The sequence below is a fragment of the Maniola jurtina genome, chromosome 21 (assembly GCF_905333055.1).
Source record: "Maniola jurtina chromosome 21, ilManJurt1.1, whole genome shotgun sequence".
NCBI lineage: Eukaryota > Metazoa > Arthropoda > Insecta > Lepidoptera > Nymphalidae > Maniola > Maniola jurtina.
Window position 1 is genome coordinate 4,328,094 of NC_060049.1, and position 17,350 is coordinate 4,345,443.

General features: G+C 36.4%; 1 protein-coding gene across 2 annotated transcripts; it reads right to left on the minus strand.

Moving 5' to 3' along the window:
- Nucleotides 1-222: 222 nt before the first annotated feature.
- Nucleotides 223-17,197, minus strand: LOC123876471 (nucleosome assembly protein 1-like 1). Of its 2 annotated transcripts, none has more exons than XM_045922747.1 (9): nucleotides 17,098-17,196; nucleotides 16,625-16,738; nucleotides 11,053-11,260; nucleotides 10,160-10,314; nucleotides 9,719-9,849; nucleotides 9,114-9,274; nucleotides 8,289-8,477; nucleotides 7,578-7,700; nucleotides 223-2,197 (listed from the first exon to the last, which is right to left on the minus strand). In XM_045922747.1, the coding sequence occupies exons 2-9, from the start codon at nucleotides 16,726-16,728 to the stop codon at nucleotides 2,081-2,083; spliced, it is 1,188 nt and encodes a 395-aa protein (XP_045778703.1). In that variant the 5' UTR covers nucleotides 16,729-16,738; nucleotides 17,098-17,196; the 3' UTR covers nucleotides 223-2,080. The 2 variants fall into 2 exon arrangements, with proteins under 2 accessions (XP_045778703.1, XP_045778704.1); XM_045922748.1 differs by lacking the exon at nucleotides 223-2,197 and adding an exon at nucleotides 4,679-6,102 and having other exon boundaries at nucleotides 17,098-17,197.
- Nucleotides 17,198-17,350: the final 153 nt, after the last annotated feature.

The following is a 17,350-nucleotide window of genomic DNA, read 5'->3' on the forward strand; positions in this document are numbered from 1 at the left end:
CTGAGCGAAGCGAAAATTGTACGTCTATGGTCTAAACGACGCACAGACGATGTCCCTACTTATATAGTTTCCCTAACTTGTAAATAACTAACTACCAACTTGACATTGGCTAATCTGTGTAAAGCCAGACGAGAGAAATAAAATTTCCGCTCTATAAATCTCATCCGTAGTATAGTTACTCATTTATAGGCAGAGAGGTAAAATCAAATAAAAGAAAATAAGTATGTCTAAAATTAATTTATTTAAAAAATGTAGTGTACAAATATCCTAGTAGCTTGTGTACGTTAACACTAACTTACAGGTTTCAACTGTAGATCTTATTCACATACAGGCTTTATATTTTAGCTTGTTTATATCTAGTATACAGTCTTATTAGACAGTTAAATGTATGAAAGAGCAGTTCTATATTCGTCACATCCATCTTTAAACTGCCTGAAGCAGACATAATTACATAATCAACAGTTTTTTCGCCAATTTGTGACTCCTACTAATATTTAGATTAAATACTGCACATAGGTATTATTAATTCGCCATTAATTTATTCGTTTATAAATTACATTTAGATTATTAACAGGCGGAAAATTCTCTTCAGTAAATTGTGTCACAAAGGAATGTCAATTTATTAAATTTCAAAACAATAATGGCAATGTATGGCTGAATTATTCACTGGTTGTTTAAATTATTGATCAAATTGACTGACGGACAGAAATCAGTGGCGTGCACAATATTCGTTGCTTAGGCTAGGCATTAATCAGATAGTAGATACCTATTCACTAGCAGATTGTAAATATTAAATATCAAGCTATTTCAACTTGTGTAAGTAATGCTTTAACTCTATGACTTGCACGCCACTGACTGAGTCTGAGATTTTGACTTTGCTCAGACTTAAGACACTGTTAAAACGAGACAGCGTTATACCGCTGGCATAAAACTTTCTCATTTCAACTGAAACAAGTCTAAGCAAAATCAAAGGGCGCTTTATAGATTTCAACCTGACACAAAGAGCGAAGCCGGCCCAGCAGCTAGTAGGTATAATTCTTATCATTAGCACCAAGTAACAAGTTGCAATTTCAATACAAATGAAAAAAATTTAGCCACGAAATCAGGCCTTTAATAGTCCACAACCATAATATTAGCTGTGGTTTTCTATTAACGCAGTATATAGGTACTATTTTATGATATTGTTATTGGTCAACTCATATAGGGTATTTTTATTCAACAGCAATATCCAATCAGGGCCAACGCATACAGTGGAGAAGAGCAGTTTTCTTGATATTTACTTACTCAACTAGGTTGTAACTAGGAAATATTACGGTTGAAATAGGTATACTTAAAACAAAAAACAGTCTCCCAAAGGAGGCGGACGTCTGTATGCCGAAGTAAATACAAGTTAATTTCTTAAAGTTACAAGTTAAGGTTTTTAACTTAACTTGTAACGCACCGCGCCTCTGCTCAACTCCACTATATCAGTGTATCAGTGTGCGTTGCACCTTAGGCTACCCAGATGAATTTCTTTTCATTTAAATTTGTATTAATTAACAGACCGCATAAATGCTAAAATACAATGAGAGCTAATTTCATTATTTTAGAGCTCAAATTATACACAAGTCTATTTAGCGCCGATTTTTCTCAAAAATCCGCAAGAGAATGTTGTTTTGAAAAATGTCGCGCCGGTAATCAAAACGCGAGCGCTTACGGCGGTCTCTCCATCACTTACTGCATACAAACGTAGTTTCGTTATCATGTGAATCTTAACCATCAAACTCGAAGTAATTTTATAGAAACTATATAAATAACTGTGTGGCTTGCCAGATTTCCGAAAAGATAACTAGGTTCAAAGTAGCACAGGTAGGTATATGTAAATTCTTGAGACAGTGCCACTCTAAAACTATCGGAAATCTGGAAAACTACAGACATAGATACATATTAGTTCCTATAACGTAGCTACAAAAATTCACTGAGCTTCATAGGTTAGTGTTCAAATGAGAGCCAAACTACGTTTTTAGGAGTGCACCACGAATAAAACCCTCTTAAGGTAGGTCCAGACAATGCAGGCGTGGATATTCAGTCGCTGCGGATGCTACTGCTGCTTGCACTCGGCGGGGTTCTCCTGCAACGCTTTGACGTTCTTCTTGCCTCGCTTACGCGGCGCCGGCTCTTCGTCCTCGCTCTCTTCCGTGGAACATTCCTCCTCCTCCTAATCATACAGTAGCGTTAGAATGAGATTTTATACCTCACCGTTAATATAATTCGAGCGTCGATCCATTTCAGCGTTAAAGTAAAATGGACTCTAATAGTTTTAGTTTTAAAGCTCAAATTTGCACGTACATCTACAGCCTGCGCTCCAAGCGGACATCTTGCGAAAATAAAATCGGTGATACCGAAATTCTTATTCTTACTTTTAGGTCGAGTCTATAAGAACACACTGACTGTTCAGAATTAAAACGAGACAGATTTATATAGAACTGCGTTTGTCTCGTTTTAACTCGGTCTAAGTTTGAGCATAGTCAAAGTACGCTCTGTGGATTCCAAATCTTTAAGTCCATTTCACTTTAGCGTTATTGTTTCGAAGAACGAATTTTATCAACATTGGCGAAATGTAAAATCTTATACTAACCCTACAGGGTAATATCAAAAAATTGGGCGAGCTTCGTATTAATATTATAAGAATGGAATTTTAATGTGATAACGTCTAAAATGCATTTTATGATATTATATGATATTACGATAACATTAAACCCTAGTATCCACCAAAACGGACATGACAGCAGAACAATCAGATTTTTAGCAGACATGAAAAATCTCACGTCATCTCTTGTCTGATTGGTCGACTCGACTCTGCTCCGCTCCGCTTAAGTGGACAGCGGGCCTAACAGTGACTAGCGGGACACGCCGCAATATTAGATATGTAAACACAGGGTATAGAAATCATGAACATAATGGCCTAGTATAACCCAATAAAATAAACGATGTTTCCTTAAATGTCATTTAGGTTGAAGTCTACATCGATCTAACGAGTGTAAGTACCTACTTTGACTTTGTTCAGACTGGCTGAGATCATAAAGCGAACTGACTTTGCTCAGACTTAAGATACTGTTAAAACGAAACAGCGTTATATAATTGACGTGAGTCTGTCTCGTTTTAACTGGAACTTAACTCTGATCTAAGTCAAAGTACGCTCGCTCTACAGATCTCAGCCTTAAATACGCAGCTAAAGCGGTCTGATTTTAATTCTAATTAAAGGCCGATTCACACCAAGCACGTACACGTGACACGTGTGTAGTGACGCACGTAAACCCCTAACACACCGGGTTACGCGTACGTCCACGCTTTACGCAAGCGGTGTGTCAGGTTTCATACAGTTCCGTACATTACAACGCAATGGTACGCGCTACGTCTACGCTTACGCAGCCTGTGTGAACGAGCTGTAAAGGCTGAGCAAAGTCTAAGTAAACGTACGCTTTATAGATCTCAGCCTTATATGTGCGGGCAATGGTCATAACAAGTCTCCTGATCACGAAAGTTGTTACTTTACCTGTACCACTTTCTAGGGCGTCCAGATTATCACCTAAGAATATACACTGCAAAATTAGACGTTATCACATCAATAATTAATTTATCACAAATATGGATAGCTCATCTTTTAAAAATATAAATTCTGCAGCCATCTGCTTGCCGGGGAAAACTTACCCAAGACAAAATAAAAAAATCGCATGCATATAATAGAGGTCCAAAATAAAACACACAGGTAAAAAGCTTACAATTTTAATGTCATTCGGTAAGACATCATGCCAAAATCATAAAAGCCATAAACCAATATGTAGAAACTAGCTGCATTACATCCGCATATTATGCTCAATTTCGATAGAAAAAGTTACACAAATAAAAAATATATCTTATACTCCGACCTAACTATTGTTATATCATTAATACATCTCCAAGAGAAAGATCACAGTTAGCAAGGTTGCAGTCAGTGATGTCAAAAAAATGCATTTTGGCACTAAAGAGATTCAAAATCTTGAACAACAATTGGAACAGTTCGTTCTCCACGTTGGAATGACAAACTTAATTTCTTATAGGAAACATCCGATAATAGCCTTACAGAGTAGTAATATCACATGAAAATTTTAAAAGTACACAAACGAATACGTAAAATTCTTAAACAAAAAAGTACACACTATTACTATAATAATTGAGGAGCGGGCGAACAAAACAATCACATTATATTTCTGATCAAAACCCTGTTTTTAGGGTTCCGTACTTCAAAAAGAAAAACAGAACCCTTATAGGATCACTTTATTGTCTGTCAAGGAAACTACAGAATACTTCCCATTGACCTAGAATCATGGGCAGGTCATAATAATATTTTTATTATAATTTTTGTTAATAAATATTTATGTTCTCATTTGAAATATTTGATTATTTTTAAATTTACTGTGGATGACAAGAGTTCTTAAATATAAATATTTTGCAATTGTTATTAAACTTTATAATAAAGTGTTAAGGTTCTTAATAAACTGAAGAATAAAAAAAAAATCTTCATTTCGTATTATGAAACATAGATGTGTATATGAGTGCAAAACAGGCCATTTGAGCTATGTCATTCATTTTGTTTCCTTAGTGCCTTGCCTGTCGTTGTGAGCCCTCCTCTACACCTATTATATGTCAATTGTCAATGGTGCAATCACACAATTTTGTTCACCAGCTCCTCAATATATAATGTATAATAAATAAAAACGAGAATTGTATAACTAAACTAGAAATGCAATATAGGTATTCGTTATAAACAGTGTGAACCTTTAACATGCATATGTAACTAGTAATGAAGGCACCTCATTTTCTTATCGCTTCTACACAACCATATGCTCTCTGGGAGCCTATACACAACTTGTGTCTAAAACATATTTATCTACTCCAAGGATAAACCATGCAAAGAACAAGATCCTATTCGAGAAGTCATTATAACATCAATCACAAAATACTAACAATTCATTTGTATAAAATGACTATTCAAAAAACGGGTGGTTCTACAAAATTTGGACAACTTTTGGCCTCATTTTATTTATAAGTACACTTTTTAAGCGTAATTTATAAAGGTGTTTTTATGAAGAGAAGAGATAGGCAATACATGTATTAAATACTAGTGACCCGCCCCGGCTTCGCACTGGTAGCTTTATAAGATTAAGTAGTAAGTTCAACAATAGAATAGAAATGGCACTAATAAAGAATGAATAATGGTTGCTCGTTCAAAGTTCCATTCAATTTTTTATAAAAATTACTATTATGAGATAATACGATGAACATAAAATAAAATATATGTAAGTATCAGATTGATATATAATTAAGATTTATCATGAGTTGTATATCAATTATAATATCAAGTAGCCCAACTATTGTAGAACCACCCAAAACCATATGAAATAACTCTAATATTCATTGGCTTCAACGAATCCTAAACTCATTTAGCTGAGAGTATTATTTCATTTCTCCAATGTACAGAAAATTTTTAAGCGCCTCGCTTTGTGAAATAAAAATTACTATAACTTCAAGCAAGATACTAAAAATTTACTTGTATAAAATTACTATCCAAAAACAATGAAGTGCATATAGAAAATAAATAATATTCATGAATTTGAGGCAATATTCATGAATATAATAATAGCCAAAGTCAATTCCTTGAGTCATATACATCTCAGAGTATTATAAAAATTCATTGCTCTGTGGTCATAGGTAATCTTTTTTGGTGAAAAAAAAAAACTTCTTGATATGGGGAAGAGATATGAACACGTTCAGGCAAAGCCACAGTATATTATGCATGTTACCCCTGCACCAACTCATATCATCATCGCATGAAGACGAGCTGTTTTATTTTTCTATCTAATATCACTGGTAAATTCTTTGAGTAAATTGTAAGAGATACAAAAATAGACTAATTTCTTTATGAATAGCAGGTCTAGTCAGTACTATGATGATTTAACTTGGTTCAGTATGAGGGCCTAATGAGTTTAAATGCTAGATAGGCGTTTGGACAGTGGTGTTGCATCAGTCATCTGCATCGGAAATCTCCTCAGTACCAGAGTCCTCATCAGAGTACGAATCCTCCTGAAAACAAATTATACCGCTTTTGGTGCAGCCGCCAACATTCTAACCAGACGTAGATACTGTATGAGAACATGGATACTCTGTTGCATAAATTCATACATGTGATAATAACAGACTAAGGGAAATAAATAGACAGGATACTTGCCATCAATAATATTAATGAAAGTGAGGCCAAAAAAACAGATTTAGACTTCCAATGTGCCTAGAAACCGCTTTTGTTGATCGTTAGAGCCGACCTTAGTGGCGCCGTCCGATTGAACACATTGTTATCTATTGAATTAATAACGGTAGCGCGATCATGCGATGAGATCAAATTGTCCTAAATTAGCAGTTTCATCGTACAATAAAACATCGGTTTATTGTAATGTATTTATTTCATAGAGGACAACTAATGCCACTTATGGTATATTCACTCTGATTCGGAAAGCAGGATTCTACTGAGAAGAGCCAACCAGAATCTCTACACTCAACAGTCGCCTGTCATTTAAACATTTACACTACATATTTTGTGGCCTGCTGAATGCAAAGGAGATTGCTTTACATGGGCTCTGTCTATCCTTTTCCGTTAATCTGTGGTGTAAATAAGAAACTATACTGTACCTTCCTCTGAGTTTTGGTGGGGAGAACAATCTGCACTAAATTGTAGGAAGCTCTAAATTTCTACCATGCACATAGAGTGAAAGCATAATAATTATATAATGTGGCTACCAGATGGCTGGAGAATTTACTTTTTTCGAATGACATGCATTTTAAGATTTCGAAGCCGTCAATTTTGCTAATTAATTATAGAAGTTAAGTCATAGACATTTATATTTTGACCTCAAAAATTTCACAGTTTATATTATACTTATAATGGATACTATAACAATATCAAGGTAAAAATTATTCATAAACACATTTAATACGACTACTTCAATTGTATTGCTAAAGTTATAAGATCCATATTAAAGCCAATCCACATCAATAAATGCTATATTTGTAGTTAAATAGGCTTCTTGCAGAGGAAACGGGGGATTTTTATTTCTATTTGATGCCTGGCTAATGTGATAGTTAATGATAATTACGATCATCACATTGGAGTTTGTACCTACCTAGCAAACTTAAAAATTTTGCAAATTGGTTCAAAAATCTTGAAGAAATCTGTGTACATTAAAAATGGGCTAAATTGTGAACTGTTCTTGGAAGACAGTAAAAAAAAAAGAAATTATACAAGAACTCTAGAGTTATAAACAAACACCAGGGGCTTTCCAGAGAGGAAAACAAACGTACCAAAACCACGAAATCTATAAAGCGCACTTAGACTTTGCTTAGACTTAAGTTTCAGTTAAAACGGTACAGATTTATGCCAGCGGTATAACATTGTCTCGTTTTAACAGTGTCTAAGTCTGAACAAGTGAAAGTGCGCTCTATGGATCTCAGCCTGAGGCAATATTGATGTGGATATGAGCCTATAGTGTACGCGCTAGGCCACTAACCTCCTCCTCGTAATCGTCATCGTCGTCGTCGTCCAAGCCCTCGCCCGTGTAGAGCAGCACGGCGCGCGACACCACGCGCTCGCGGATGTAGTGGCCCACCTCGAAGTCCGCCGTCAGTAACGCCTGCAACCGACAGTAGGTTAATATCTATCTTTCTTTACAGTCATATTCCTTCATTGGACTTCGTTTGTGTCGGTGTTGGCTGGCGGGCGTGCTCTGCCTTTTTAGAGTGTTTTTTTTTTGTTAAAGCTGACTGGAAAGGACTCTAAGGGGGTGCCATGCGTGTGTCGGCGAGCGCCGGCACAGACGGGGTCCATACTTGTATAGTTTAACTAACTTGTTACAAATAACTACAAACTTGACATTGGCTAATCTTTGTAAAGCCAGAAGAGAGAGAAAAAAATTCCTTCATTGTTGAGGGTCATGACTCCTTTCCATTAATCACATAATGGCAGGAGTTCTCTTGGGATAATAATGCGGTGGGATCCCTGATTCTTCCGCATGCAACTCACTAAGAGAACGAAATTTCGATTCTTAAGCGACGGTGGAGTTGGCGTCCTCAGGCATGACGGAAGGAGTGAAGTTGAAACAATTCAGTTTGTGACAGGATCTTGTGCTTATAATTTTTCTTACTAGGAACTTACGCTTTTCTACTCTTTCTGATTAGGGAAGTACGCTTCTATTCTTTATTAATTAGGAATATGCAATTACCTGCGTGTCTGAGGCAAGGGCAGAGTTGCCGTCATCGGGCATGACGGGCGGAGTGAAGAAGTTGAAGAACGAGTCAGCCTGAACAGACTTTGTGACGGTGCGCACGGAGCCGCGGGACTTGTGTTTCTGCTTCTTTTTTATTGTCTTCACTGTTACGTTCTTGCCCTTCTTCCAGTTAATCTCACAACCCTGAAAAGAAGAATGTGGTAAACCATAGTTAAGCATCTGTTTTTCTTATTAAAAAATGTTTTTATTGTTCAAAATGCCTCAGTTGGTGATGCATGTTAGAAATCAATCATGATTCTCAGATAATGGTGTAGTGTGTCATCATATACGATAATATTTTATTGCCTTCTGTTCCTTTTCATACAAACTAAAAAACGACGATAATAGAAATTGCTTGACAGTTTCATTCTGGTAAGGAGGTTCTTTAACATCAGATTTATAGACCAGATAAAATTCATATACCCGTTATCTATTATACAGGATGTTTGAATGACGACACATACCCATGCTACTTTGATCTGGTAAATACAATGCTGAAGTAAAATGACGAAATAAAATTATAAAAATTTCCATACAAAATTTAATTATTTTTTTAATGTCCAAGTTTTCAGGGCCCTAACGTGCCCTAACTCACTGAGAAAACTGACATAATTTTTTTTTTAAATTTTGTATGGAAATTTTTATAATTTTATTTCGTCATTATACTTCAGCATTGTATTTATCAGATCAAAGTAGCATGGGTACGTGTCGTCTTTTTATACTAATTACCAAACACCCTGTATAATATCTCCTGATATCAAAAGACTTTGTGTTTCTTACCTTGCAGGCATAAATTTCGGGCCCCTCGAATTCTAGTGGGCTCTCCTCATCGGGCTTGCACTTCATAGAGTACTCCTTGGTGAGGACAGTGTTGGTGAAGTAGTCGTTGGGCGCAAAGTGGAACTCTAGTGTGAAGCCGATGGGGTCCTCATGCATTAGCACTGTTCAAAACAATATCAACCATAATAAAAATAAATGCGAAAAGTCTTTTTTTAGGGTTCCATACCTCAAAAGGAAAAAAGGAACCCTTATTGGATCACTTCATTGTCTGTCTGTCTGTCGTCTATCAAGAAATCCTATAGGGTACTTCCTGTAGACCTAGAATCATGAATGGCAGGTAGGTAGGTCTTATAGCACAAGTAACGGAAAAATCCGAAAAGCGTGAATTTGTGGTTACATCACAAAAAAAGTTAAAATGTGTTCATTTAGCATTTCATGTAGCAAGTGATGAAGCTAAAATCAAATAAAAATAATCAAAAAAATATCTGGTAATTCACAAAAATCTTGCTAAGTTTTTCTTACATTGATTATATTTATAAGAATTAGGATTAATTGACTCAAAAGAAGATTTTTTATGGCTACAAAATACGAATTTCTGTATTCACCTTTAATATCCTGCAAACATTTGATAATAGGCTCATCATGTTCCTGCATCATTTCGCACAGCATTGACACATTCTTGAATATGGTGTACCAGAAGTCGGGGATTCCCTTCACATTGGGGTCCATAGGAGGCCTGCAACAATCAGCCCTGTTTAAGATCTGTTTTTTTTTTCTTATAAAAAGGTTTTTATTGTTCGAAATGCCTCAGTTGGTGATGCATGTTACAAATAAATCATGATTCTCAGATAATGGTGTAGTGTGTCATCATATAAAAAAAATATTTCATTGCCATCCTGTAAAAAAACCCCTTTTTTATCTGAATAACGGCGCGAGCCAATTCTTCCTCCTCGGTTTCGGCAGGTTTTGGCACTCTTCGTTACATGGTGATTCAGAGATTTTACATAACCTAATCCTAACTCCAAATAAATGAAAGAGATACTAACTCTGCTGGTTCCTTAACTTCCTTCTTGTCGTCGCCCTCCGCAATGGCCGCGTTCTGAACGGCGCGAGCCAATTCTTCCTCCTCGGTTTCGTCCCGCCACGGGTTTTGGCACTCTTCGTCCGTCGGTTCGTAAGCACCCGTTACAATTTGAGCACGCTGTAATGTAACGGTCATTTAAATTCAAATTGGTATCTAGACAGTTTCAATATTTGGACAATTAGTCCAATATTTGGACAATTAGTCCAATATTTGGACAAATTATTACATGTTAGTCTCATTATTTGTGTAAGCAATCTCAATTTTTCACAACGCGTTTTCACATCAAAAATTACTGGTGTGACGCGATATTTGTCTGAAGTATCACAAGTTTTTTAATGTTATTGGACCGCTAAATAGCGTGCCGGTATTCGGATAGGGTGCGGCGGCTTTTGGGGTTTAGGTAAACTAACGTATTGTGGTTATTCCAGGTATTTTTTCATTTTTCTTCTCATATTAAAGAGTAAGGAAAAAGAGCAAAGGTGACTGAATATTGGTGTAGGAAATTTGAGAACATCTAAAAAAGGTACATAAGCATGCTGCATCCTTGGTCACGTCTAATCAAGTGTGACTGTTAAGATCAGGTTTCCTACAAAAAATTATATTGAACTCGCCTTTTTCAGCTTCACTGAACCAATATTATTATAGTGACAACTGCAAAATGCCCTCCTGATCCTGAATAGACGGCCGAATTTTAACCACTAGGCTATTGTCGCTATTGTCAGTTCCCATCAAGTGCTCGTTTTATTCACAACAGTTTGTACATTTTCTCGTTGCGGGTGATAACTGTCAGGAGCTCCAGTCACAAGGCAATTGCTTTGATGTTTGAACTATGTTGAAGAGTGAAACACAAGTTACCTTTTCAAGCAGTGGCTTGTACATTTTCTCGTACTTGCACTCGAGCGCATGCACCTCCGAGTAGAACTTGGACTCCATGTCCGCGAACTCCTTCTGCAGCGACCGTAGCGCGCGGATCCGCCGACGCACGTTGGGCGGTAGAGACGCGATCGCCTCCGCGTGGATGCGGTTCGTTATAGCCGCTAGCATCTCGTTGCGGGTGATACCACTATGGAACAAAAGGATTTGGTTAATACCACTCCTATGGAAATTACCAAAAATTACCTTACCTGATTTACTTAATTAAATTACCTTAATTGAAATTACCTTAGTCCTTGCCTATATTATAAAGGGAATCTCTGTGCAAATTTCAGCTTTCTAGATCCAAGGGTTTGGGCTGGGCGTTGATGAGTCAGGACTTTTTTTATGAAAATTCATTCACCATTTGAAAGGTAGGTACATTATTAGTTAGGTTAGATGGACAGGCTATATGTATAACTAGCTTATGCCCGCAACTTCGTCCACGTGGACAACACAAATTTAAAACCCTTTTTTACCGCTTTAGGGTTGAATTTTCATAAATGCTTTCTAGCAGATGTCTACGTCATAATAGCTATCTGCATGCCAAATTTCAGCCCGATCCATCCAGTAGTTTGAGCTGTGCGTTGATAGACCAGTCAGTCAGTCAGCTTTTCCTTCTATATCATAACTTGGTCCGGATTGATCAAAGTAATATTATTTTGTTACTACCACCCAACCAACCCAGGCCAAGTCGGAGCGCACCACCAGTTTATAATAAATGCCTTACATTCCTAGGATATTTCTTATCTGTCAATGCTGAATCCTGATATCTCAGTATAGATTTTTTAGAACATGAGCTAACAACTCAAATGGGTACAAAAAGCTATGTATTTATCATACGACTTTCTAGTAAACGGTTTTCACGCGAACGAGTAGCAGTGAGCAATAAACGTCGCGGATCAGGCCCACTCTAAACACGCACAATTTATCGCTCGGCCTAGTTTCCCCAGCGGGCCATGATTCTCGCTGAATCAAACGAATAGGTATTTTAGTCGCATGATTACTTCTTAATTTTAATAATAATTCTTACGATCTCGTGATTTTACTACATAAAATAATATTTAACTAGGTAGGTAGTAGTCAGTGTTTTTTATCTTAGGCTGAGATCTATAATAATAATTCCATAGAGTGTACTTCTAATCAAACGCTAAGAACAAAGAAAAAATATTTTGAACACGGTAGGTAATAATAGGCATAAGCTTTTTGACCTAAGAAGCAACTATATCGCGTAAATTCTAAAAAAAGGTTAAGTGCGAGCCGGACTCGCACATGACGGGTTCCGTACCATCTTACAAGAAATATCACTGTTTTTTTTGTGATGTAACCACAAATTCACGGTTTTTAGATTTTTCCGTTACTTGTGCTTTAAGACATTGCTACCTGCCTTTCATGATTATAGTTCAACGGGAAGTACTTGTTTGAATCCAAGTAGAGGTACCTAAATACCTATAGAACTTGCATATTACATACCTATTTTAAAACATTCATTGCGCCCCAAAGAAAGCGTCTCGATACAATACGTATCTATCCAGGTGCATACAAGCCCTGCGACATTTACAAGTCATCCACCTCCAACGAGTATCGAATCGTGCTTATACGGGCACTTGTATAGGCATGGCCTGCATGCGGCAAACGTAAAGTGACCTTAAAATTGTGTCTCTGTATCTATAATCTGTATCTACTAATAATAATTATTATAAGGCGTTTAACTAATGTAAAAGTAAGCCTTTTTTTTAATCCAAAAGGCCGCAAGAAATTTAGCAGAGAAATGCCAACTAGTATTGTTCTTGGTGCCAATAATAATTTATAGTTAGCTTGACTAGGTAATAAGATTTTGTTCAGAACATAACTTTCTTCTTTGCGTGCAGATGAAGGTTGCCATATCGCACCATTGTGACTATAATAATATATCTATATTCTAATATTATAAAGAGGTAAAGTTCGTAAGTTTGTTTGTAATATCTGCAACTACTGATTTTCAAAATTCTTTCACCAGTAGAAAACTATATTATTAGTGACATAAGCTATATATTATTTTCAAAAAATTAGAGATCCCTACGAATATTGTAATAATAAGCTGCCCGTGCAAAGCCGGGGCGGGTCATTAAAGAGATTTGTAAGTTTGTATAATTGTTTGAAATATTCGGAAGTAAAAAAAAAACTGATCCGATTCTCAATACTCTTTCACTATTATATAGCTACATTATCCTCGAGTTATAAATTATATCACGCGGACGAAGTCGATGGAAAAAGCTAGTTACACATATTTTCCAATTGGAAATGCATGTGTAAAACTTACGTCATAATATGTGTCAGTGTAGTGATGCAACCTGCAACCTCGCTTATATGGATTTTTGTACTATAATTAATTTGTGACGTCCATTACTAAATTAGTGAGACAAATGATCGCGTATTTCTTACCTACTTGTTAGCGATCCAAGTAAGTCTGCCGTCTGATGTCTGAAAGAATGTCTGAAGTTTTTTTTTTTTTTTTTAAATTATATAGACTAGCGCTTGGCTGCAATCAGACCTGCTAGCAAGTGATGATGCAGCCTAAGATGGAGCGCGCTTGCCTAGAAGTTGCCTATTCACTCTTGACTTGAAGGTACCCATATTATAGGTGGAAGGGAAAACTGACGCCGGAAGGGCGTTCCATATCCTAGCGATTCGAATTAGGAAAGAGGAAGCAAATCGTTTCGTACGTGTTCGAGGAATTTCGACTACGTACGGATGCAGACCTTGACGATGCCTGGCAGTACGATGGTAGAAAGGTGAAGGAGGAACCAGGTCAAAGAGCACTTGTGCACACTCTCCGAAATATATCCTGTAGAATACCGATAGACTGGCAACTATACGCCGATGTTCTAAACTTTGGAGTTTAGTTTTCATCAGCGCTTCGTCACCAATGAGTCTTCTAGCTCGGCGATCCACCGAATCCAATGCTTCGAGCTGGTACTTGGCAGAGCCATCCCATAAATGGCTGCACAAGTAATGGCTGCATGGAAGTGCACTTTTCTTAAAATTACACAATCATCCAAATGTTAGTGTGAAGTATGAACTTCATGAATCACACTAATATTATAAAGGCGAAAGTTTATGTGTGTGTATGTGTATGTTTGTTACTCCTTCACGCAAAAACTACTGGACGGATGTGGCTGAAATTTGGAATAGAGATAGATAATATCCTGGATTAGCGCATAGGCTACTTTTTATCCCGGAAAATCAAAGAGTTCCCACGGGATTTCAATAAACCTAAATCCACGCGGACGAAGTCGCGGGCGTCAGCTAGTTACTAATATTATAAAGAGGAAGGATTTGTTTGTTTGAAAATCGATCTGAAAATACTGAACCGATTTTAATAATTCTTTCGCACATTAGATATTCTACTTTAACCAGAAGACCAGATCACTTTTTATCCCGGAAAATCAAAGAGTTCCTATGGGATTTTTACTAAACTTAAATAGTTAAAATTAAATTATACGTCACGGACATCATCTGGACCTGGTAACCTGAGCGAAGCCAGTGAATCATAAAAACGTCTATTCAATTAAATTATACAACAGAATTCGCGATGTACATAAGACCGTGGCAAATTACGTCTACGGTGTGAACAAGGCAGGAAGGCACTCAGCAGATGGTCGTGGTTGCCTACTTGTTACCGATCAAGTAGAGCATGAAATGATTCACCGGTACAACGACCTTTAATCTTCAGACGATCGCTGCTTTTTACTACGAAGTACGAATTCGTTTACGAGGCTTCTTTGTGCACTTGCGACTTCAAAAATCTGGTTTCGACTAGGCTTTGCTATTACGTAGTTTAAGGTTATTTGTAAAACTTGATTTGAATTGCCAAAAATAAAATTAAATGATTTATCTAATGTGAAGGTAGTTTAATAAAATCGATATTTGGCTCATTCGATATCGTACGATCTGTTGCTAGGAGGCCAACAAGAGTGAACTTGCATAAATACGAGTGTTTTGGAGGTTTTTAGTTCAGTCTCCCTTTGAGAATTCGAAAGACATAATCGGTAGGCTTCATAGTGTCCGTCTGACATGACTTCAATCAACTAAAATAAAAGTACTAAAATAAAATAATAAAAAGTAGGTCATGTCCATAAAAATCAGGGCAGTTGGCAACCCTACCAAATGGTAATAGGCCTATATAAATTAATTGAAACAATGAATGAATCATTGCGAGTCACATCCTCTATCTGCAGGAATCTTAGTACATGCTCTCATTTATTATTGAAACAAATAAAATCCCTCAAGAATTTTGGCATACATAGAAAATAGAAATAAATATACAACTTCAAATTATTACAATAATTGGGATTATAATTTCTATATTGGCAATTCACACAATGTAATGGCAATAGTTGTGCTTGCTAAAAGCACAACTATCACTTAAACCCCACTCATTCTGAGAAGACCCATGTGCACAGAGGCTGTCAGCAATTGATGAAACTGGGTCAGACCTGGTACTTATGGTGGTAGGCTATGACTAGCTACCATCCTAACAGCAAAATTGAATCATGAATTGATACCTACATTACCATTGATACCTAGTATAATATCTTCTGAATTTGTTTATACAAGGCTAAATTGAGGATATCTCAGCTTTTTCAAAGTAAATCAAGCAATCCCAATAGGTATGATGTGAATAATAAATTAATATGACAAGTATGTCAATGGAGCTTGATTTGATGCTTCGATATGGTCATGACTTCATGAAATGTGAGAGCAATCCTAATAATTGGTAAGAAATTTAAGCACCAAGCTGCTATACTTAAATCTAAGCCCATCCGAGTTGCTTCAGTAGGTAGGTGCCTACATTTTTAGGATTCTGTACCTCACAAGGAAACCTTATAGGATCTCTTTGTTGTCTGTCTGTCAAGAAATCTATAGATTACTGCCCGTCGATTTAGAATCATGAAATTTGGCAGGTAGGCTTATAGTACAAATAAAGAGAAAAATCCGAAATCCAAATCACAATCTTTTTATTAAAAAGTATCTTAAAATTTCTTGTATGATTATACAGAATCCTTCGTGTGAGTCCAACTCACACTTGACTGATTTTTTATAACTAAAAATGTTTCCCATTTTTTAAATATCTGTCAATTAAGAAAACCGTCGTATTTGAAATGTAACTTGTACTTAATTAATTTCGAGATTTCTTTCATATACCTACGTCTTATTCCTTAATCTTGATTTAAAAAAAACTATTTCACGTCTTAGCACATAAAATCAAGCGAATTTTTTTATCTAGTATGTTTGATGAAAACAAAAACTAAGTCTTCTAAATTATATAGATAAAGGTAGGTAGTAAACAATCTAGGAACAAAGGAAGAAAGCTAGTTTTATAACATAGACAGCCACTAACATGTTTCAATTTAGGTCCATAGATGTTGTAATTTAATTTGTATACACTTCCAACACCTGGTTTCCTTCATTCGTCTATCATTTATCATGTGCGTACTTAGTTCTACTTCTAAAGGTTAACCTAAAACCATACCTTTTCATTAGATGTGCCGCCAATTCACCGCCGCCCACAATTTCTTCCTCATCTCCAGTCTCCACCTCGGACGTTGCGTCCCCGGCACGCTCGTTAGTACTCATTCTTTTTTATCTAAAAAAATAAAACGAAATTTAAGTCCACGCCACGTTGCCGGCCACCGGTTTCATAAGATAAATAAAGCAATAATTCCAACGTAAAAAACTTGCAAACACACTACAAGTCTCCAAATTCGCACTACATTTCCAAATAAAATCGTACTTCAAGTTTTCTTCAATAAAACATAAATGCGCAGTTGGTAAAATCTTTCAGTTGAAGACCACATGGTCGCCCTTATTTTATTGGGGAACACTTCACTTTTAAACCTGGTTTCATAGTAAAATCTTTAACCACCATCGCGAATTTAATAAATTTATCAGTTTTTAGAAGCAGTATTTCTTAATTTTAGTATTTTTACGAAATTTTTAACTTACCTTTCTGCCGACAAGACTAGCGAGAAAAGAAAGATGGCGGCGAATAAAAGGTCATTGAGCGAACAATGAACGAAAATGAATGAATCATAGACAAAGTTACGAACTTCAAGTGGCTCATTGAGCGTTTCCGGACAAAGTTGCCATATTAAAATATTTATACGATAGTCGTCACGGAACATTGTAAACTCAAACTGTGAGTCTGAAGTTCTGTTGCTTTGCTGTGCAGTCTCAAAATGGTTAGAACCCAGAGTCG